Source organism: Notechis scutatus, chromosome Z (genome assembly GCF_049901735.1).
Source record: "Notechis scutatus isolate UNSWTSFEM ecotype Mainland chromosome Z, rNotScu1.2, whole genome shotgun sequence".
NCBI lineage: Eukaryota > Metazoa > Chordata > Lepidosauria > Squamata > Elapidae > Notechis > Notechis scutatus.
In genome coordinates this window covers 52,020,827-52,044,889 of record NC_142025.1, presented here as the reverse complement: position 1 = coordinate 52,044,889, position 24,063 = coordinate 52,020,827, and the positions used below count along the sequence as shown (strand labels likewise).

Genomic DNA, 24,063 nt, shown 5'->3' with positions numbered 1-24,063 from the left:
CCACCTAGCAGTTCGAAAGCATGCAAATGCGAGTAGATATTACTTTGGTCGGAAGGTAACAGCATACCGTACAACTTTGGTGTATAGTCATGCTGGCCACATGATTACAGAAATGTCTTTGGACAATGCTGGCTCCCTTGGCTAAGAAACGGAGATGAGAAATGTCCCTAGAGTTGGAAATGACTGGACAGGATAAACTTTTGTCTGAACATTTTTCCTTTGATTTTATTTCTATTTGTATGTTATATGAAGGAAAAATAATAATAAAAACATATATAAATGAGAACAGATTGACAAGCATCCATAATATAGTCATGTGACTTGGAGGGAATGCAGCATATTGTTTTACAATGGACAGAAGTTTTTTCTGGCCTGTAAATGACCGATTCCATGGCCATCGTGACTGCAATGCAATGGCTGACCTGAAACTTGGATAATGCCTGCATCTCAATGTAGAATTAGAAAGTGAGTATTTGCTCACTACAGCTCATGTGTTTGGTTTTGCATACAAGGATATTGCCTAAGCAGGATTAATAAAGCTGCAATTTAATAGCAAAAATTTTCTGGTCAAAAGTGAGATTTCATTCAACCTAATATAGAAAAAATGCTATTGCAACTACATAAATATAAGTCAATGAAATATTTAACAACTTGAAAATGTAGTGTAATCATATAATATTAGTTGCACCAGTAATATATTATTATACATTGAGAGCTATGTGGTATACTAGTTAAAATGGTGGATGAGAAGCAGAGAGACTGAGTTTCTTGTTCACCCTTAGACATAGAAACAAGAACAGGACCCTGAATCAGTCATGTTCTTCCAGCCCAATGTAGCTCACAAAGTTTTCATTGCGGGAGAAAAATAGGAGGAGAGAGTACTATGACCACTGCCCTGAGTGCCTGTACAGAATGAAGGATACAAATCTAATAAATAAAATATTGTATCATTCTAGAAATCTATTTTAAGAATGAAGCATACCATAGTTGTCTCAATGTCCCCTGGTGAGAGGCTAATTTCATCTGGAGAAGTAATAGAAGAACGAGTAGTCCGAGGAGTTCTTGGTGAAGGAAGTGTATCCCAGGCATTATATCCACTTGGAGGTGGTGTTGGCATTTGAACACCTGAACGCTGGCAGCAGTTCTCTGGATTAGTCATCCAAGCTTCAAGTAATTTTTCTCTGTCCCAATCTTAAATAAAAAGTGTCAAGAAAGTAGGATAGCAACAACCTTTCAGCAAAATGTGATAGAATTTTAAAGTATAGATGTTATAAGCTTAAAAAAAATTGTAGGCATAAACATGGACATATGTAATTGTGAAGAAAAATCTTCAGGATTAAAAATTTAAGATATGATTAGGACTAATCACAATAATATATTCAGAACACCTTCCCAGCTCTCAAGATTGTGTAGTAGAGACCACAAAGTGCAATTCTATCTGATAAAATACTAATTGATCTATCGAAGGAAGGTTCTTAAAAGAAAAATGGGGCTTGACTTTGAAGTGTTTTTATTTTAAAGAAAAACTGGATTCACCTTGACCTTAAAATTATTTGGTTGATCTCAAAAACATAAGCAGGCTAGGACAGTAGGCTATTCAAAGAAATTTAAAAAAGAAGCATTCTGGAATAAGACAATGGTAAACTGCTTTTATTTTGTTGTCAAGGAAACACATGGTTGTGTCCAAGAAATCGTTAGAAATTAAATTTAATTTAAAGGTGACTTTTCTATTATGTACATATGTGCTGGGTAAATCAGACCTAACTTGATTTTTAGGTTAACAAAGATATAATCTTGTTCCCAGATTGGGGATGTAAAGAGTGATACATTTCCCTTAGCTATTTTGGCATTGAAGAGAAAATATATTAATTTTAGAACACTAAAACACAGATTGGATTTGTGCTACATGTTATGCTATATTATGGTTAGATTTAGTGCTGTCCGAAGTAGAAATGATTTGCCTCTAATTTTTTTGAGTTTACAACAGATTATTCCAGTTCAGGTTTTAATTGAATCAATTTACTAAACTCTGACATTTTGCAATAGTGATGAGAAAGCCAATTTTATTAGTTGCTGTTCAACAATTTCTTAATGGATTTGTGAGATTTTTGTATTATATATAGACACAAAAACCCATAAAACTGTGTTTTTATTCCTGCCCACTATCTCTTCAGTTCTGATCAGTTTTCTCTTTCTTTGTGGTCATTCACTGATTTATAACTATTGTATTTAAACATTTTTAAGAATCACATCTCAGGTACATCCTCCTACATGGTTCCAAAATTATCTGCATAAAGGTTTTAGACCATAGAATTTTGGTTCTGCTTAGTTAAAGAGTTGTCCTGCTTAATCCTAAATAAAGGTAGAAAATCCTATTGTTTTAAACATACAAGGTATATACAAGGTGACCAAATGAATAAAGTTACAATTAATATATTACTAAGAAACAGTCCTCTATAATTTAGAGTAGTTTGTTACATAACCAGAAGGCCTATTCAGCTTCAGAAGAAAACGATTTCCAACATTTAGCACTCAGGCTCCAATAAAATTACTATTCTTTCATGATGATCATTAAAATATGAAATATAATCTCACCAGTATCAACATTAAAAATGATTTTATACTTTACAACATAAGGAATGGGTTAAATTACCAGAAATGCAAAATGGAATAAAGCATTTAAGCAATTTGCGTTTACAACTTTCTGTCATTTTTATTAGAAAAGCAGAGGAAAAACATATTAGTATATTTTGTTATTAAAGTTTTGCTGAATGATATAGTTTCTGATTACCATGAGCTCGGAGCAAAGCTTCGGCAGTAAACAATGGTGCTTGCAGCATATCAGCAGATTCTACAATCAGCATATCTTTGAGCTTTCGAAGATCCTGAGGTCGTAGTCCTTCATATGGCTGTGAGATGGAATGAAATAAGGTAATAAAAATATTTTATTTATAAGTAGGTTTCAAAATGAACTGGAAAAAAACTCTTAAAATGAATTTTATGGCAACTATTCAAGGCAACCTAACCTTCATATTTTTCTACCCAATAATCCCCTACAACACCAGGGACCCCAAAATGATTTTTGAAGCTCTCAGAGCCATCAAGGCCTGTCGATTTCAGTCAACAGTAGAATAAAAACTTGTTTAAATATTAATATGGGTTTTACTTTTGAATATTTTTTGATACAAATGTGGAGAGAGAAATTTGGTCGTGATTATACAAATATAGCTTCACTGAATATGCACTATCATCGTGGCCAATGCAGAATTCAGGCCAAAAACAAAACCCAAACATTCCCCTATAAAGTATGTACTTGTCCTTGTATTAAAAACTTTAATGCAAGTTGGTGGAGGTGGGGCACATTTTGAAGAACCTGCTAAAACTGAAAGTTATATGCAATCAGTGTAAGAGTTTGAGATTATGCACATGCAGTGTGCTCAAATGTGTGTTTCAGCATATATAAAGTAACAATTATTTTAGATTTTTTTTAAAAGAAAAAAATGGTTCCTGGAATGTCAAGCTCATTCAACTTGTCATTAATATCTTTTCTTCCCCTATTGAGTTTTTCAGAAAGCATTAATTTATACAATGTACTACTATGTTATAGCGTATAACATTAACTCTTCCCCTCATTTTCTATCATTATGCTTTGTTATAATGTAGATTCTCCATTTTCACTCTTTTAAAGAAATTGGAGTTAAGGTTGTAATGTTGTTATACATATCAGAACTTTAAAAGAACTATTGCATAGCAACCCAAGGCATGAAATAGATATCTTTCTGAAGATTACACAGGTGTGCAAGTATACTATGCTTCTTTCAGTTTTTACCTGGTTTGGTTTTGTATACAAGCATACAAATTATTGACCACTAGTCTTCATGTAGTCAAGAAAGAGCATAAAGATGAACTGCACATTTTGAGAAGTGCCAAATGTTTTAGATGGAAAAGAGAGTCACCCACACTCTGCCTGCCCAATTAGAAGCATGTCCATAGCTGGCATTCTTGAACTGCAGCACTCCACACTGCAACATAACCCTCTTGCCTTATCTTCTTTTGGAGAAAAATTGTATTTCTATAGAAAAACTAAGCCTGCAATAATTTAAAATTACTAATTACTAATAATAGTAAAGTAAAAGAGAAAAATCCCTATTTAAAATAAAAACAAACAAACTCTCAAACACTTAAGGTAGCTAGCTACTATCTTTTGGAGGTTTATTAGCTTTTATCATAATAGGTTGAATGAGGGGACCCCTATCCCTGGGTTGTGGACTAACACAGGTCTATGGCCTGCCAGGAACCGGTCTGAGCAAATGAGCGAAGCCTCATCCATGCAAGTGCGGGATTCAGGCAGTGTGTGAAACTATGCCCTTTTGGTCCACGGGAAAAAAACGCCCTCCAGACCTGTTCCTAGCAACCAAAACAACACAAGAGCACACAATAGATACAAACTCAAAGTTAACCGCACCAAACTTGATTGCAGGAAATACGACTTCAGCAATAGAGTGGTCAATGTCTGGAATACTCTACCCGACTCTGTAGTTTCTTCCCCAAACCCCAAAAACTTTAACCTTAGACTGTCTACTATTGACCTCACCCCTTTCCTAAGAGGTCTGTAGGGGCGTGCATAAGCGCACCAACGTGCCTACCGTCCCCGTCCCTATTGTTTCTCTTATTCTTCTTTTATTTTTTTTATATGTACCCATTTCATGTATTCACAACTATGTATACACTTATACTTATTATCTTGTAAACAATTGGCAAATCAAATAAATAAATAAATAAAATAAATAAACCAAAAGATTGGGGACCATGAAGTCAATGTTATATTTTGTATTTATAAAGTACAGATATTTGCAACGTATTTCTTTCTAAATATATAGTTTGAAAATGTTTTTAGCAAATACAGCACATGATATAGTCAGTTCAAAGAAAGTATAGGAGCAAATCACATCACAGAACTCTACTTTCCAAACATCTCTGAAGAGTTTGTGTTTATAGAGAATACAATAGTTAAATGCATAAATCTAGCTGCTATAAAGCAGTTCCTTGTGATTCTAATACGCAAGCCCAAGAGCTTACAATAAACATTATACAGTTCTCTAGTGATTCAGGCTTTTTCTAATAAAAAACACATTAAGAGGATACATATTTGGTTGATATAAATCATTCTTCATTTTAATTTACCTCCTTTTTATCTAAAGCAGCATATTCCGCTTCAATACTTTCAGCCTCAGGATCTCGTGAAAACACCATCTGAGATTCTAAATTGAGAGCTAATTCTTTGTGGTGCTGCTTCTCTGCACAGTCACAGGGAGTATCTTTATTTTCATTTTCAGCAAACAAGTCTCCACCATGTTTTACAAGAAGCTAAAAATTAAATTGAAATATCAGTGATTGTTTTTGATACTATGGATAATACTATAGAAAGTCAAGAAATTTCAAAAGCCATTTTTATATAAAGATCTTTAAAAAGCTACATGGCAAACTTTCAGGTAATATAGGATAATATGAAACAGACTATATGATAGCCTTTTTCTTTCAATATGGCAATACAACTGCAGTGTTTAAGGGAAGTGCAAATTTAAGGTGGCTGCTAGAATGTGTTGATTTAGAGGTTTGATGTGTTGATGTTGGTAAGTTGGAATATGGTCTGTTTTTCAACTAAAAAGTGAAAATATTGCTAGATCACTACATGTGAATTGCTGGAGAAGACCTGTAAATGTCTCTGTTGTCCTGTTTAGGCACCATGGCTTGACTTACAGCTCTGGTCTGGAAATTTTATCTGGGGGTGCGGATGGTTGATTAGTTCCTGGCATTAGAATTCTGGACAGCTTTAAGTTATCAATTAACATTTTGACAATCTTTCTCTGCATCATGAAAATCTAACTTTACCAGATGAAAACAAGCAAGAGCTTTAAGAAAGCAAAAGGTTTTGATTGGCAGCTGCTGACATAGTACTGGCTCCATTGGCTTATTATATTTTTTAATTCTACTGACTTTTTAATTCATTTGGATTATTCAGGAAAATCGTTTGGAAGAATGTTTCTGGACACTTAATCTTTTTTATTATAGTCAGGAATGTGATCTGGGACAATGTCACTGCTGAACTACTGCACATCTGCATTAATGTCTTAGGAACTGCTCCTTGCAAGAAACTTTGGAGATAGCACTGGGTTTGGACTTTAGGATCTTGGCTTGTTATCTGTGTGACACCAAAGGCTTCAAATTTCTCATTTTTGTTAGGCTTCCTGTTTTTGGTGAAAGCAAGATATGGCACCTAAGCAGCTGATCTAAGCCTGAAGTCAATGCTGAGTGTTCCTTTATCAGATTTCCTTGGGAGAGAGAAAAGCATTAGCTCAGAGGGGAACAGGACCTTGATTGTAATGGGCAAGCAGGTATGGTGGGTGTTCTTGGGTAAAGCAGATTCCATATCTTTATGTCTGCTTCTGGCTCTTACTCTTCACATCAAGAGCCAGAACAAGTTCTTTGGATTCCAGCAGTTCTTATGAAGCTATTAAATGCCAGATCTCCACAATATCACTATGGATAAAAGGGCAAACCTGGCTAGTATTACCAAAATCTAGAAGGGGGGAAAGGGGGGCAAATTAGTCTCTCAGAAATCTGCCAAAGTGCCAAGTTTGGCACTTGATGCAATCTCTGAGCCATCTATAGTCTCTTTGAAGGATATACTCCCTTCATGAATAAGGCAATGAAATGGAAAGAGGATTTTAGATAACCTTGGATTTACCTTCACTCCCAACGTTTTCCCTTGTGAAAACACTCATTATTAGATAGGAAACAGGAATACGGAAATTGCAAGCTCTAACTTTAGTTTAACTCCCTTTTTGCTTTCAACCTAGATCAAAGTCTTCCCCCTGCTAAGGAGTGCTTTCTTTATCAGCCGGATTCATATAAGTGCTAACAAGCAATTAAATTCTAGAAAGCATTAGCTAGACCTAGCAACTGTGTCATACGCCAGTTATTTTTTCTCTCCCCTATAATGGAGGTATGGAAAAAAAATATCCATGAACAATTGTATACTCATTTGTTTAAAAAATGTATAAGAATTGGTTAAATTCCAAGCTTGCCATCCTAATTTTGAAAATCCCACGTGCCCTTTTTCTGCAGAAAATTAATTAGCGTTCATACTCCATGCGTATGGACCAAGCATTTAATATTTGATTAAATGGTACTCTAATCTTTATTCAATACAGCATCAAAAAAACTTCATGCATTGCAACTGAGGGTAGGTCTTCTCCAGTATTTCACTGATATATAATGTATCACTCATGCCACATGTATCATTCATGTCATATTTACGCTCAAACCTAAAAGCCTGTAATTCTTGTAGTAGTGGGGGACATGAAAGGACTCTCCCCTTGCTGTTAATACATTCAGGTGTCCCCTGGGCAACAGTTTATAGCTGGCTAATCCTTTCAATCCAGAAGCATACAAAGCATAGTATGGAAAGCTCATTTCTATGCAATTAATTTTGCTAATTTATGGGCAAGATCTGTTTAACTAGTACATATTTTAATATTATATGTCATATAGTATGCCTTATTTTAATTGTGATGTATCTGACATGAATAAAGAAACAAACATCTAATAGTAATGTGGCATAGCAGTTTAAGCTCTAGCATGTGCAATCTGTAGTTGCCACCACTCAATATTCCTTCTAGAATTTTACTTTTAGTCAAACATTATTTTTAGCACCGTTACTCTTTCCCACAAGCGATGGGCAAATTATAGTGATTGGCATTATCTTTTACACAAACAGCATATTTCTGCTTTTTTCAAATGATTCTCACATAAAGAGACTTATAAATATTTAGCCTTAAAATTCTTGTGATCAAACTGAAATCTTGGCCCTTTCTCAGGTCTCTTGGGTCTCTCACCCTGGCTAAATAAACCTAGGTGATAAGGAAATGACATCAGTGTAACGTAACAAGAAATTCTAGGCCTGCTGGAAACACTGAAGTATTCCTGGCTTCTCCATGGTAACAATGCAACTTGAAGAATCATTTCAAAATTGATATTTAAGTTTAAATTCAGAGGTTACACTTCTACAACTAAGATAGTAGAACATATGGAATGCCATAAGGTATTTTAAGAATAGCTACTGTGCTTGGTGAAGCAAATCTGTTGAAGTTAAACAGTGACTGAATGGAGCCTCATTCCAAATTTGATGAGCGTTACCTGTAATTCTTCCATGGAAGAAAAGCAGGATATAAATGTATAAAAATGTAATACAATATATAGTTCCTGATGTAGTGTTTCTTTAGTGCTTTCTTTAATACTCTTAAATTATTAACATTGCCTGATAATTTATTACCTTAGCTAGGTTTTGTGCCAAGTATGTTTTTTATTCACTTCAGCGAGTATTTATAGGTAGTCTTCTACTTACAACTACTTAGTGACCATTTGAAGTTACAACAGCGCTGAAACTATTGACTTATGACCACTCCTCACACTTAGTTGTCAAAATATCCCCAGTTGACTCTGGGCAACTGGAATATATTTGCAAACAACTGCAGAGACCTGAGGTCAAGCGACCATCATTTGTCACCTTCACAACTGGCTTCTGAAAAGCAAAGTCAACGGGGAAGCGGATTCACATAACAACCATGTGTGATTCACTAAACAACTACAATGATTTATCCAACAAGCATAGGAAGAAAGACTGTAAAATCAGGCAACACTCATTTAACAACCACCTTGCTTAGCAAAGGAAACTGTGGTCCCAACTGTGGTCCTAAGTCAAGGGCTACCTAGAAATGAACTTTTACCTCTACACAAGTCTTCATTCCTGAGGCAGCAGCATAGTGCAAAGATGTATTTTTTTTGTTATCAACAGCATCAATGGCAGCTCTTTCATATTCTCCTTGATCAAGCTTTGCCCCTTTCCATTTCAAGATCATCTGTAGACAATCTGCTCTTCTGAAATCATCTTCAAAGGGTCTTGTCAGACGAGGTTGAAGAGCTCCATCAGAAATCATAATCTGAGGTCCCATACAAAGCAAGTGCATAGAAGTTTCATTGTGCACATTTCGTTTATTTGGGTTCCCATCTCTCACAAAAAGAAAAGTCCTATACAAAGAAAATAATTATGTAATTTGGAAAACAATTTTTACTGCTCTGAATTTTAAGCAACTCTGAATTATACTTTTCCTATGCTACTGAGTTGAAAATATTTCAGAGAAAACAAAAGAATTAGTTCTTGAATTCTTTCTGCTAAGACATGCTATTAAAATAAGTACTGAACTTTTTTTAAAATTGTTCCAGGATAGTTAAAATAGTGAAATCATTTAAGAGAAAATTTTACATATATTTCTGATCTGTGTGAGACAGTTCACAAGAAGAAAAAATAAATGAAATAATAATTACACTTTTGGATTTTTAACATGAACTTTGTTTTTTTTTACTAAAAAATGGCAGTTGTGAATAACCAATTACATATTATTATAGCACATAACCAAAATGCTACAACTGCATGTCAAAAGAAATATATGCACACAGAGAAAAACTATAAAGCATCTCTTGATTGTGGCTATACAAAATATTTTCTGCAAGATGAAAAAAATGTAAAAAAATTTTTTTCACCCACTCACAATGCTCAAGGTCCATCAATAATTTATTTTACCTCTTTAGAGGTATAAAATGAACTGTAATTTCAGTATGTTTAAATGATACAATTACATATTATAACAAGCTTAGACTGTTGCTGAATAAGATATAAAAAGCCAGAATCAAATATTATAGATGAGCAAGGAAAGAACAAAGCTATCACTGCTTCTTTGGCTAATTTCATATTTTTCATTTTTGTCCTTGATTTTTATACGTCCTTGCCTTGCATTTTTGTGCATTAAGATAGATATTTGCATGAGGCACAAAAAGAAGCCAAGAATTATCCAAAATTCCAGAAATCAAGCAAGTCATTTCATTGACCATATCACTAAGCTACAATTACAGTCAATAACCCAAGAGCAAACTATGTTTTCAAACAGTGCTTAATGCCCTAAAACTTTGGCTTATTACTAATACGACACAAAATGAAACATTATGGCTTTGTATCTAAGCATATATTGCAATCCAGTTAGCTAAATGAAAAATACGGAAATAGCCTTCCACTTGACATTTTAAATGAACAGAATATTATGTTGCCAGGAGACTCTTCCCTGCTTCCATGCATCCTATTGATACATTTCATTGTGTTCATTTCGTTTATTTGGGCTGGCAGAAATCCTAATCAGTACTGTCCATGCTTTATGAAATTACATTTCCACTTCAAAAATAAAATCATGTAGGAACCATCTGGTAATAATGTAATCTTATTGTGTGCTCACTGAAGCAAGATGAAAACATATGTATACAATACTCACCCCAATATTCGATTCATCCCATGCCTAGCAGCATAATGTAATGGAGTATTGTGCTGGTAAGGCTCTCCATAAGAAATATTTGGATCCAGAGATTCTTTTAATTGAGGGTTGCTTTCATATATTTGGCAGGCCAAATTTTCATCTCCATTGATAAGTGCTTTGCGGAACTTAGTAGTTGTATTTCCCATGTTGATACTAATAAGTGTGCTTCTTTTATATCTTTTCAATCACTTGGGATGAAGATCAGTAGCATGTTAAGTCTGAAAGAAAAAAAACAATATTCCAATTCTTGGAAAATTAATAAAGTTTTGTCAAAACTGATATTGAATAACTACAGTAAATCATAATTTTAAAGTTTATTGACTTTATGTAGACAAAAAGGAATTTCTACACAATTTTAAGATTTATTCTATAACACCTTTACTAGAAAAACATAGTAAAATATTATGTCCAAAAACACACTTTGAACTCTAACCACTGGAAAAAGTAATATAAGCTTCCATCAATGTTATTCTGTAACAATACAAGATAACCTTCAAATAGAATAGAATAGAATAGAATAGAATAGAATAGAACAGAACAGAATTCTTTTATTGGCCAAGTCTGATTGGACGCACAAGGAATTTGTCTTGGTGCAAATGCTCTCAGTGTACATAAAAGAAAAGATACATTCGCCAAGAGTCAAAAATCGTAAGGTACAACACTTAATAATAGTCATAGGGTACAATAAGCAATCAAATCATACTAGGAAACAGTCAATATAAACTGTAAGGATACAAGCAACAAAGTTACAACACAGTTAAATTATAGCATAGTTAAGTAAGAATTAAAAGATACTGACATTGAAAATTGGAGTATCCTATAGTGGGCAAAATGTTGTTAAATTCAGTTAATTAATTCAGCCAATTGATTTAGGAAATGCAAAATTTTCCAATGACTTCTACTTTACACTACATGGAATTACCACACAGAAAGATTTCATTGTATTTGGATGACACACTCTGTGTCTTAAGTAAGAAGTTTCATGGTAAACACTTTCAGTAAATAGACAAGTCTTTGTAAGCATCACATTTTTTCGCAATGTTTTAAGTGCTTTATTGCAGGGGTCCTCAACCACCGGGCCGCGGACCGGTCCCGGTCCGTGGAGCACTCTGTACCGGGCCGCAAATAAAATTTTTTTTAAAAAAATGGCGGCTTTCTTTGCCTTCGGTGAATGCTGCTGGGATCGGGGATCAAGGACACAAATGAAAGAAGGGGAGGGAGGAAGCAACCGAAGCCTGTCCTGCTCTCTGGCTCAGCGGCTTCGGTTTCCTCCGCCTCGTTCCTCTCTCAGTCGCTCTCTCGCTGCTCCACCAGTCCAGGAAGAAACTGCTTCAAAGCCGGGGGTGGCTTTTCCTGTCGCCGCAGCCTCCGAATCGCCCATTCACCCCCACCCTGCCTGCCTGCGCAGCATTCATTCAGTGCCCGTTCTGCCTGCCTGCCTGTTTGGTTGTTTGGGAGCAGCTTCGGCTGAGAATAATAACTATTCGCCTCTTTTTATCAGCCGGCTGCTCCGAAACGAAGAAGGCAGGCAGGCAGGCAGAACGGAGCACTGTGGATTGAACCGCGCGCGGCGGGCGGGTGGGGTGGGGGTAAACAGGCGCCGGAGGAGCTGCGGCGACAGGAAAAGCCACCACCCCCAGCTTCTTTGAATCAGTTTCTTCCTGGGCTGGTGGAGCAGCGAGAGAGCGACTGAGAGAGGAACGAGGCAGACACCTGAGGGAGGGAGGGAGACACCTGAGGGATGGGGCTGAGGAGGCAGGGCCGAGGCGCCCTGAACTTGGTGGTTTGCTGGCAGACATTTTATTACCCGACTAGGTAACAACATCAGATGTTACCTAGTCAGGTAATGAAACGCCTGCAAGCAAACCACCAAACTCGGATTCTCTCCCCCGGTCCTTGAAAAAGTGTTTGTGCTTGAAACTGGTCCCTGGTACAAAAAAGGTTGGGGACCACTGCTTTATTGGTTTTGTGCCTTTTTATCCCCATTGTCTAAAACAGAAACTTTAGCATAAAGTTCTTACAAAATGATTCCTACCATAATGTTATCTTAGCTGTTCAGCAATCACAAGACCAGAATGTCGCTACAACTAATAATGTGATATCATAAAACTGAGAGATAACTTAAAAGATCTGAACAGGATGTTCAGACCATGGATGTGTGATCATACTTTTTCTGCCAGAATAGGGTTGCAATGATCATAGCAGATGAAGGTTATATGTGGCATTTTGTGCCACCATAAATTATTTGGATATAGTAAGGTTTAGTTAAAGTTGTTAAAGTGCATGCGTTTTCTACATATTTCTGCCAGAATTCTTGCACAATATTGTTTGTTGTTTAGTCTATGTATTCATAAAAGCAAACTGGTACCAAAAGACAATAGCTGAACTAAATTAGAGAAACAAAAATTAGACAAACAACATGAAAGAAATTAATATGAAGAGGCAAAGAATCACAGAGATGACTTTGGAGAAACAGTATTACAAAGCCATTTTTTAAAGTCTGGAAGACAAAGAAAAGTTTGAAAGACACTCAGACTGAGTCTGCCTTAAATACTTGAGTTATAAGAGGAAGGGAAATAAAAACACCGTCTGGCTTTCAGGATTCTTCCATTATAGCCCAAGCTAATAAAGTACAGTTCCAGTCATTACCAAGACTGTCTCCTACCTGATCCATGCTGAAGAGCTGGCAGGAAACTAGACAACAAGCAGGTTAGACTGGAAAGCAAGGAAGCAAAGCTTGAAGACGTAGACATTACTCAACTATGGTCCTGTGCCAAAACAGAAGCTAATATTCCCAACATTCCCTTTCATTATTTTTACATGGGATTTAATCAATCAATCAAATTTATAGACTGCCCATCTCTCTCACAGAGCAACTCTACATATAAAAACAAAAAGTTATCAAGGAATAAATATAATTTGGTAGAATTATCATTATGATTATATTAAGAAGTATATTGAGTAATTGCTTTCTAACAACATCCTATAAATATACAGTTCAGTTTTTAGTTTACAATGAAGAAATAGAACCAAGTCATGTTACTTAAAGATATTTCCTGTCAGACCATAAAATTTAACAAAATAAGAGAAACTTCATTTCAGTATGAAGCATTTTAACACCAAGATAATAGCTAAAGTTACTTTAAGGATAGGGAGGAGAGCAGATTGATGGACCTTATTCCCACCTTATAGGTAGTCCTTCTTTAACAATGCTAATTGGGTCTCCAAACTCCATTGTTAAGTAACAGTCTTAGGTTAAAATCCCTGTGATTGACTCATTTATTTCTGGCAGTTCTGGCTGCTGTTGTTAAGCAAGATTGTTTGGGTCATTAAGTGAGGCCCTCACATGACTGACTTCCAAGTCCTATTGGCTTTGCTTATTGGAAGCCAGAAGGGAAGGTCATAAATATTGATCACAGAACTGCAAGACACTGTGACTCTTGTAAGTACAAGGTCTGCTCATATTACCAATCACAGTTGCAGTTATACATTTGAACAGTCACTGAATGACCAGTTGTTAAACATAGTTTAACAGTAAGAAAGTAGACAAATTCCATAAATAGTGTACACTGTCACAAAACTGTATGAAAATTATGATTTTTCCTTATGAAAATCTCAAAATGACATAATTATATCCATTTACTACATCAACATAATGACCCAGGTCAACTTAATAGGGTATGAATAAATGTTTTGCTATGCCTACAAATCCATGGCATGAGCTGCAGTTAAACTAGAAACTATCTGGTTCAGTTTTCTGTTTTATCTGCATCTAGAAACCCTGATTAATGAAAGCCATTCTAGCTTAATAAGGCAAAATATGCACATCCAAAAGAGGTCAAAGTATCTTCTATTCCCAATAACCACTGTCATTTGAAATGATGTGCTGTAGTATGTGAAGTGTTACTAAGTCAGACTCTGACAAGAATTTATCCACAATTAATAAAATTGAAATATAATGAATAGATAAAATCATGACTATGCTTTAAAATAGCACCAATTATCTCTACTAAAAGGGAAATAAATAACTCTTGACCCCTATTATGAAGCTTTTGCTTTAAAGGTACATCTAAAGGAAATCTAACATTCACATAATCAAAACCATTACTGACTAAAATTCAGGAAATTATTTCAACTTGGTTATATAATAACAGTTGCTTTTTATATTGAAGTACAAAATAACATAAATGTCTTTGTTAATGTAACCCAGAATTCAGTTTCATTGCAATTTATTGGCATTTCATAGCAATACTACACAGAAATAAGGTACTTAAAAATAAATTATAATTACTTGGCTTCAGACCACAAAAAAAGATTTAACTATATTAGTGTATAATTACAAAAATGGAAAAAACATTTGAAAGCTATTTAGTAACTACAGGATGCATTCTCTTACCAAGTATTAACTTCAATTTGTGCTATTGTTGCTGTTGCCAAGCAGTATCACTTGGGAACTCAAGAAGAATGATGACACTAAGTACAGAATTTCCCTTTCAGAAAAAAAATAACTAACCTGAACAGATAGTTCATCTATAAGCAAATATTTTTTAAGAAGTATCAAAATATCATAACATTTTAAATTATCCAATTGCTAATAGAGACTTACAATGAAAATGAACTTTCTCCCAGTCTACCAGAGAAAAAAATCCCTTAACCTTATTCTGAAGATGTTCTTTATGCTTTTTCATCAGATTTAGCTGATTTCGTCAGTGCTGAGCAGCTAAACAGGATCAGGCCAAGGTAGTAATTGGATAGGAGGCTGCTAAGACCATAAGTAAAACTAGGGAGCTGATAAATGTATGAAGTATAATATATAAAATGCTGTATAAAGGTGTATAAATATTTCCATTCCCACCATCGAGTCAGAGCTGAAGAAGCTTCCTGGGTAAAAAGTGAAGTGTCTTCAAAGTAAATCCAGAAAGTCCAGTTGCCTCTTGAAAAAAGAATCTTACGGAGCTGAAAAAAACTTTCTGGAGAAAAGGCAATTGGCAAATTGTGTCCACATTTGACAAGAAATTACCGTACATGCAGTCACCAAGATTTATGTGCTATTGAATGGTTTTCAAAGCTATTTTGTTTTGAGTTATATGCTTTTCATTTTTACAAGCATTTCTAAATTACATATATACAGGTAGTATTCTCTTAACAACTGCCCTATTTAGTTATTGTTCAAAAGTCCCTATAAGCATAGCTGCAGAGGGGGCTGGCAGCAAATAAGGTTATATAGGTAGGTACCAGTTTAGGTTCCTTTCTGAATGGATAAGGAGCATTACTCTTTGATCACTAATATGTGACTACTTGTTAGGGTTGAGCACCAAAAGGCTAATGGCTTATGTTTCTTAGGCATGAAATTAGGAAATGACATATTTAATACAGAATATACTTACTTAGAGTGCTCAGCCAAGAGGAGGCAGATATATCAATGGACTTAAGAAACATGTTGAAATTATTGTGCCTAAGTATTATATATTATTCCCAATTGTCTGTATTATTCTTGCCAATGACATATTACTGTTATTATAATGAAATATCTATTAAAGATGTACAATAGTAAAAGTTAATGAATTACTAAAAGGGGGAGGTTTCTTCCAATGGGCAGGAAAAAGTTGTGATTTCTACTTAGAAGAAGAAATGCTTAATCCATTCCTGCTGTTCTGAAATGTACTTCACAATAAGTTTAACTGCTCTTTGTGGTCTCCTATAAGGAGTTTTAGAATTTTTATTGAAAATTATTTCCTTGACCACTTTTCTCTAGTTTGGGCGATTAGCCTACAAAGTCTGCATTAAAACGTAACCTGAATCTCAAGAAGGCATAGCAGCAAGTGCATACATAAATACAGTGCTCAAAAATAAACCAACTGGTAATGGTTTTTGCACTTAGCACTAACGGTTAATCAATCTATTGAAATAAATTTATTTCTCCAGCAAAATCCATAGCTGCTCTTTAGCCCTATGGTCAAATAATTGCTGCTTTATTTCAGCACTATTTTCCATACAGTCTAGCCCATTATCATAAGGACTTGAGCAGTCGCTGCTGCTGTATTAGCTTGAAACATTTTTAAATGTTTAAAACAAAACAACAACCAGAAACATCATATGCAACAAAACAAAAATCCAGTTGCAATGCTCAGAACAGTCCAGAATACTGAGCTGTTTCTCAAAACAGCTAAATCTAAGCTTAGTGGGAAAAATACCTGTGGTTCATATCTTTTGTGTTGAGTTTAAAACACTCTGAAAACGCTCTGAATTTTTCAAATCCAAAACATTTTATATTCTGACTACAAAACTTATTTAAAAATTTCCTATAAATATATCTGCATATGATTTATATGCAGATCAAATTATTGTTTAAATTACCTATGTCATTATATTATATGAACTGTTTTAACCGCACTATATTGTTTTGATTTTTTTTATTATAAACCAATGTGATCAACATATTTCTTGCTGAAAAAGTAGAATACAAGCCCAATAAATAATAATGTACTAAAGCTGTTTATTTTTTATTGTGATATCAGATTGTTTCTAGAAATAGAAACAAACATCTATAGTAATAAAAGTACACCAAAGGGTATTCTATGCTTTTTTTTACCTCCAATAACAAACCAATCCCCATTAACTTAATGCTAAATCTCGAAGTATTAACAGTTTAAATAATTTCTGAATTTATCACTAGGTGATACTCTGCAGTTTAACTTTTAAATATTATTAAATATAGGGAAAATATATGTATCTTTTTAGTTAAGAAAATGTATAAGTATAATAATACAAACTTGTTAGTTTTGAAAACAAAAATCCTTTGGAAAGTATATTATTGTATTCATTGTATCATATTAAAAATTATCCAGAAAAACTGCAAGCACTGAAAAAGGTTTTGTAGATATTCAGTCCAAAATAATTTCATACAATTTGGAATCGTCTGAATTGTAAGAATTTGTTGTAAGTATATTAATCTGGTCATAATTTATTTGATGGGACCTATTTAAAATACAACAAACCATTTAAAATTTGCAGAATCCCCTACTTTAGTGATATAATACTTTTCAGCTAAAAGGAGAGATGCTTTCTCAATAAATTTTTCTTAGCAATTGTATCTTTCATTCTAAATAAGAATTCTAGCAACTTTGAAAATGCTATTGTATTTTGTACTTTGAAACAGAAATTGTAACATTTAACATGTTCTGATCAAAACATTGTAGTTTATAAAAATAAATTGTGCACATTTTATATTCTAACTGTAAATGTTTAGTAAGTCTGAAGCAGGATATCTAATTTGAATTATCTTATAAATCAATAGATACTTCACTTGCATTTATTAAAATAACTTTTAGCTTCAAATATGTAGTTTACAGACATACCATATTTAAATTATTAGCCTCTCAGCACTTAATCAGAAAGTATCAATTTTCAGTCAGCATTATATTACTAAACTGAATATCAATATCAGTAATCCTCAATTTACAACCATTCATTTAACAACGATTTGAAAATATAACGGCAAGTGACTTAAGAGGTCACTTAAAAAATGATCCTTTAAGGATTTAAGTGGTCTTTTAAAAATGGTCACAGCATCCCCACAGTGACATGATCAGAATCTGGGCAATTGGCATGTATTTACAATAGCTGCAGCATCCTGGGACATCGGATCACTTTCTGCAACCTTCTCAGCCAGCTTCCGAACAAGCAAAGCCAATTGGAGAAGCCAGATTCGTTTTAACAATTGTATGGCTCACATTACAAACGCAGTGACTTGTTTAATAACCATGGCCAAAAAAGGTCATAAAATTGGGCATGATTCACTTAATAATTGCCTTACTTAACAATGGAAATTCTGGTCCGAATTGTGGCTATAAGTTGAAAACAATTTAGACTTTGTAATAATTTAAAAAATTGGATTCCTAAATGCAAATACCTTTTCAATGCATTCCAATAAACTTGAGACAGAATCACAATTTCAATATATTTGTTCATCTGACTGCCAAATAACCAACCATTAGTTTCAAAAATCAAATTTTATCAGAAAACAGTTTTTGTACTTTTTAAAAATAGTAATTCTGAATTTTCTGAAAAGTTGGTATGATTTGAATTGAGCAATTTTATAAATATATTTTTAAAGCAAAAAAGTGAGCTTAATTCTTTTTAAAAAGCTATCCAGTTTTAAAACAGAACGGAAGTTGTAGAAGATACAACAGAAGCTAAAAAAACATAACATGTTATTGAATGCTGATATATTTTCAAGATGTTGGTGATCAAAAATAAACATGGAAAGCAACAATTGTGAGGGAAAAACCTTTCTTTGTTTGTATTCTATAAAGATTCTTCTTTTCCATTTTTTATCCATTATCCAGGTACTCAATTTTATTTTTTTCCAGATTAGTTAGCATGAAACAGATAAAGCTTCCACATTCAAAATTCATGTTTATTATCATAGAAAAAGGAAGTTTTTTTACTTTCTCTATATTAGATTGTTTAACAGTATAGCAAACTGTTATCAGCATATGCTTTGCGTAAGAAGAACTGTGTATTACATCTTCCATGCATTTTGTTTATGTGCATTCTGTTTATGAGTGTGCTATGTCATATGATTCACTTCTTTAAAAGAAGACTCAACTAAAAGGACAGCTCTGATCTTCTGCATTCTAATATCTTATTAATCTTTATTAATAATAATTATTAATAATATATTCCAGTAGAACGAAGCAAAAGCAGCCACTTTTAACTACTAAAGTTTCTTAAACACTAACAGAAAGACATTTGTTTATAGCTTTTATTGTTGATGCTTTGAAACAGTACTATTTAGGAAGCACAAAGTATAGAAGGTGTTCATATTTAATTTTTTAAAATACCTTAAGCAAAACAAAGTGCTTAATTTTCAATTATTCAAGCCAATATGATGAAACTTGAGGGCAGTGATCTTTTGAAAAACCTGGTTTATAAACAGTAATCTTCTTCTTCTATAGATTCTTCATAAAAAAGCAATGATGCCTTATAAATTTTGAAAATTACAAAAGAAATATAAATTGTTTATACACATACATACACAGACACATATGCAATTAAAATTGGGTTAATGTGAAACCACAAATTTAGATACTTAATATATCATTCATATATATATATATACACACACACATACATACAAATATATATATATATATATATATATATATATATATATATATATATATATATATATATATATATATATATATATATATATAAATATAAATATAAATATAAATATATATAAATAAATAAATTATCTGGCTTAGCTAATGTTTTCATCCGTCACTTTTTAAGTTTTTTTTCCTTTCCTTACTTACCTTTTTAAAAAAAGTATTAGAAACAAAACTACTTGGTTCAGAATTGTTTATGAAATTATAGTAGAGCAAACAGTTGGAAAGGCCAAATGATCTTCTGATTAACTTCTGATTAACTTCTCATTAAGCTCTGAGATCCATATTAAAATGATTCCCAACAGATTTTATTTCAGATTTTATTCAGTCCCTAAAGATTCTGCATGCTATAGAATATTAAAAGACAGAAAACTAGGGTAGTAAAACTGTAACTCAAAATCAAAACCAAACAGACATAATCAAGTTAGGCTTGAGATAGTTTGAAATAAAATTATAGAATTTTATAGAATTACAGGTACCTTATGAATGCAATTGCAATAAGCTGGCACTTGCATGTACATAACATCTCAAGTGAAGAAGCAATTAGCATTTCCATTGATGTATATGGATATACATAATATGTTGTTCAGTTGTCAAGGTGTGTCAAACTCCCCGCAACCCCATGGTATAGGTATATGCTTAATTATACCTATCATTAACGAAAATTTTCCTAACAATCAACCTCTTATTGAAACTTCAATAGCTTCCACTAACGTTTATGGTAATAGGGAATAAGTCTCAGTCTTCTTTTGTATAAAAGAAAAGTGCTTTGTTGCTTTAGTTGTCTTTTCCAATGTTATATTATATCATCTCATAAAAAGAATTAGTTTACAGTCTGGTGCACCTTTGTTGTTGTTTTCTTTATCAGTTATAGTTTGATTATTTTGCTGAAAGAATACTCATAACTGGATAAAGATACGTTGGTTGGACAAATGTGTAATATAGTTACTTCCAGTACTTTGGAAACTACCTAATAAAAATGCAATTATGCTTAATAGCCATGCAATTTTGATAGAAATTTCTAAAACATTTTCATTTCTTAAGCTTTTCAGATAAAGCTTCTTTGATTTAACCACACAAAGCGTTCAATTTAATTCCACGCCTTTAGCCATAATTTCTCATTGTCCGTTTTCTGTTTGCTATCTAGCTGAATATTTATTTCTCAAAGTTACTAACTGAACTTAAAGACAGCTTTTAAAAATGGACAAACATCCTTAAAATCTATCCTAAAACTTTTGTTTGTGGAGAATAATGCTACTAAATACATTCATGTCTAACAGCTGTTTCTATAAAGTGGGCATAAAAGTAGATCAATAATAAAAATAGGGTAGTTCTAATCACAATCTGAATCCTGTCAATAGAAATAGAATGAAATAGAAAAAATGAAATAAAAGATTTTTTTTTGAACCATTCTCTAAGGTAACAGGGAGAAATTAGATTTGTTTGTTTTGAAAATTTGTATGCATAGAAAAGTTAAAGTTAACAAGTAAACTAAATCTGTCAGCTGGCCAATTTTGGAAGAAAGAAGTGGGAAGGAGAACTGGAAAACACTTTATGCCAGCCCCTTGCATAATAATTTCTGAGCAATCCCTGCACAGACAACAGTCCATTATTATCAATCAGTAAATTAACTTTCTTGCTACTCTAATTTGATGCAAGTCTTTCCTTATAAAAAAAAAAAACACACACATCCTTCTATTTGTTGCTAATTAGAATCAATCTACACTAAAAATTGCCAAAATGGATTGGAAATCTTAATTTTACCTCCTAAACTGACACTGAAAAATAAAGCGTTTTCCGAGAAGGGAAAAATAATCTACCCCTATCTCTGGATTACAAATCCGGAAGGTTTCCAACCCGGCTGTTTGGAAAGCTCAGCCAAACCCCTCTAAGGCAAAAGCTTGAAGCCCCGCGTTTTCTGAACCGGACTTTCTTCCGCCCGCCTGGATGTCCACCTTCCCCTGGCCTTCCCTAGTCCCACAGACTCCTCCAAGCCATCCCTGAACGACCTCGAAAGGCAGTGAAGTTTCGGCTAGGGCAAATTGTTTTCCCTCGCCAGTCTTTTATTAAACCTCCAGGCTAATCTGCTTTACCCAGCGGCTGCTGAGATTTGCAGTCTTTCGCTGGCCTTGAGCGTCTCTTTCCTGACGGCATGAGCCGCAGCGAAGGGGGCATGGGAAAGTAGCCCGGGAGGGAGAGATCCCTCTCGTTCAAACGGCACAAGGGGTACCGAGGCTTTGCGGTTCCCAGGCCTATCCGGGGACGAAAGAAAAAGGGCGCCCCGAGTTCCCCTCAGCAACGCTCCCCCCATCACCCCCCCCCATACTGCTCTGGGCACCTCTCACTTTCCCTCCACCCCGCATCGCTTCTGCCCGTCTCCCTGTCACCCTCTTCCTTACCGAGCTGGCTTTTCCCGGGAGATCGGCCTGCTTTCCAGGCGCCGAGGACAAGTGGACAGCCGCGGCCGGCTTCCACGGGGATGGCAATCGGGAGATGTGGGAAACGAAGCCGAGTGAGGATCGGAGCGGGCGCTCCGGTGCCTCTCCTCTGCCCGCTTTTGTTCAGCCCTGGCGGCAAGGTTTGCCCGTCAGGCTGCCCTCTTCGGATCGCCGAGCCCGTCCGCGTCTCTCTTTCCTCAGCCGACTCTCCTCCTCCTCCTCCTCCTCCTTCCGACCGGCCCTCACAGTCTCGACTCAAGCCGATCCATCTCGGGCAGTCACAACAAGGCGACTGCTCCTCCCGCGACCAGCGGCGGCGCCCATTTATCAGGCCTCCGACCCGGAACCTTTATTGGCCGCCGGAGCCGTACGGGAACCGGATCTAGTGCCGGCTATATGGGCGGAGAGTAAGGCGGAGCCCGCCGGAGAGCAGGGAAATTCGGGCTTCAAGGATGCGTCCCTATCTGGAGAGTCTCCAAGGCTCCGTGGTAAGGAAAGCCGAGAGTTTCCAAAGATTAAAGCGCTCCGGCGCTTTCTTATCTCGCTCTCAGTCCTTGTAGCCCCGCTGCAGAGGCTCGTTAAGGGAGCCAATGGGAGAGCATTTGTTTGGCGTAAAAGCCGAAAGCCTCCGCGGTTCCCTCCCTCTATATAATACGAACACAGCATATATATATATGTGTGTGTGTGTGTGTGTGTTGGTATTAATACAGCCAGTTCAGCACTGATATGACTAGTTTGGGTAATGAAACGTCTGCAAGAAAAGTCATCCAGGTCATAGTGGTCCCAAAGGTGCTTTTTTTCAGGAGGCAACGGGGCTTTCCTGTTTTTTTCTTTTGAAGACGTTTCGTTTCTCATCCAAGAAGCTTTTTCAGCTCTGACAGGACAGCGGGGAATGGAAAAAAAAATGGAATAAAACAAAAACAAAGTCCAGTTGCCTCCTGAAAAAGCACCTTTAGGTCTGCAAGAAAACAAACAAGCTCAGAAAGCACCAATGACCCTTCAGTTACCGATTTATACTAAGAAGTTACTAAGCGCCAGTTTGGCATAAGGCATCTGCCTAGAAACAGGGAGATTGTGAATTCTAGTTCCCACCTTTTTAGGTACAAAACCAGCTAAGTGGCAGAAGCCCCGTCATTTTCTCTCCGCCCTCTCAGAAAGAGGTGATGGTTAACAACTGAACAAAAATAAAACACCCTGTCAAGAAAACTGCAGGGATTTGTCCAGGCAATCTCAAAGAATGATTGTGTCCTGTATCTATAGGGAGGCCTCTTGTTTAACATCACTTATGACCTCATACTTGCAGTCTGTAATCGTACACTCTTTAAGAAAATTTGCAGGACTATAATCTTGATAGCAGCCTGTTTGGTGGAGGAGGCACCTTAGGCATGAAGCTAGGTCACTTTCTCTCAGTCCTAGGATGGAGAAAGTAGCAAACCGCTTCTGAAATTTTGCCAAGAAAACTGCAGGGACAACTGCAATGGCCAGGAGTTTAAAAAAAAAAACTGAATAAAAAATATTGATAGTACAGGAAGTCCTCAACTTACGACCACAATTAAGCCCAAAATTTCTGTTGTTAAATGGGACATTTGTTAAATGAGTTTTGCCCCATTTTACGACCTTTCTTGCCACAATTGTTAAAAGTGAATCGTTGCAGTTGATAAGTTAGTAACCCGGGTGTTAAATGAACCCAGCTTTCTCATTGACTTTGCTTGTCCAAAGGTTGTACAAGGTGATCACATGACCTTGGGACACCGCAATGGTCATAAGTATGAACCAGCTGTCAAGCATCTGAATTTTGATCAGCTGACCATGGGGATGAAAAATGGTCATGTCACGTTTTCAGTGTCGTAACTTTGAATGGTCACTAAATGAACTGTTGTAAGTTTGAGGACTACAGAATGGAAATTTTGGTTTGATATAGAGTTTTTGTCCAAAAAAATAAATGCCACAATTATACTTGGGGGGGGGGGACTTTTATCAGTTTCCAACTAGCCTATAAACTAGTCTCCTATTGTAGTGTTGTCT

At 35.3% G+C, this 24,063-nt stretch overlaps 2 protein-coding genes across 10 annotated transcripts in view; one reads left to right on the top strand and one right to left on the bottom strand.

Moving 5' to 3' along the window:
* ANKIB1 (ankyrin repeat and IBR domain containing 1) overlaps positions 1-22,407 on the bottom strand; it is a 58,125-nt gene extending 35,718 nt beyond the window's left edge. For 6 of the 8 annotated variants that reach the window (XM_026688204.2, XM_026688209.2, XM_026688208.2 and 3 more), the window contains exons 1-6: positions 22,000-22,407; positions 10,383-10,642; positions 8,790-9,090; positions 5,185-5,367; positions 2,792-2,909; positions 983-1,191 (exon numbers count right to left, since the gene is read on the bottom strand). In XM_026688204.2, coding sequence (XP_026543989.1) covers positions 983-1,191; positions 2,792-2,909; positions 5,185-5,367; positions 8,790-9,090; positions 10,383-10,570 — 999 coding nt within the window. In that variant the 5' untranslated portion in view covers positions 10,571-10,642; positions 22,000-22,407. Of the gene's footprint in view, positions 1-982; positions 1,192-2,791; positions 2,910-5,184; positions 5,368-8,789; positions 9,091-10,382; positions 10,643-13,089; positions 13,140-19,747; positions 19,948-21,999 lie in introns of all 8 variants that reach the window. The other 2 variants (XM_087946487.1, XM_087946488.1) reach the window with 2 other exon arrangements.
* Positions 22,408-22,434: 27 nt separating this feature from the next.
* Positions 22,435-24,063, top strand: part of KRIT1 (KRIT1 ankyrin repeat containing) — a 28,854-nt gene continuing 27,225 nt past the window's right edge. The window contains exon 1 of one of the 2 annotated variants that reach the window (XM_026688213.2): positions 22,435-22,526. The gene's annotated coding sequence lies outside the window, so the exon portion shown is untranslated. The remainder of the gene's footprint in view (positions 22,527-24,063) is intronic. The other variant, XM_026688212.2, reaches the window with a different exon arrangement.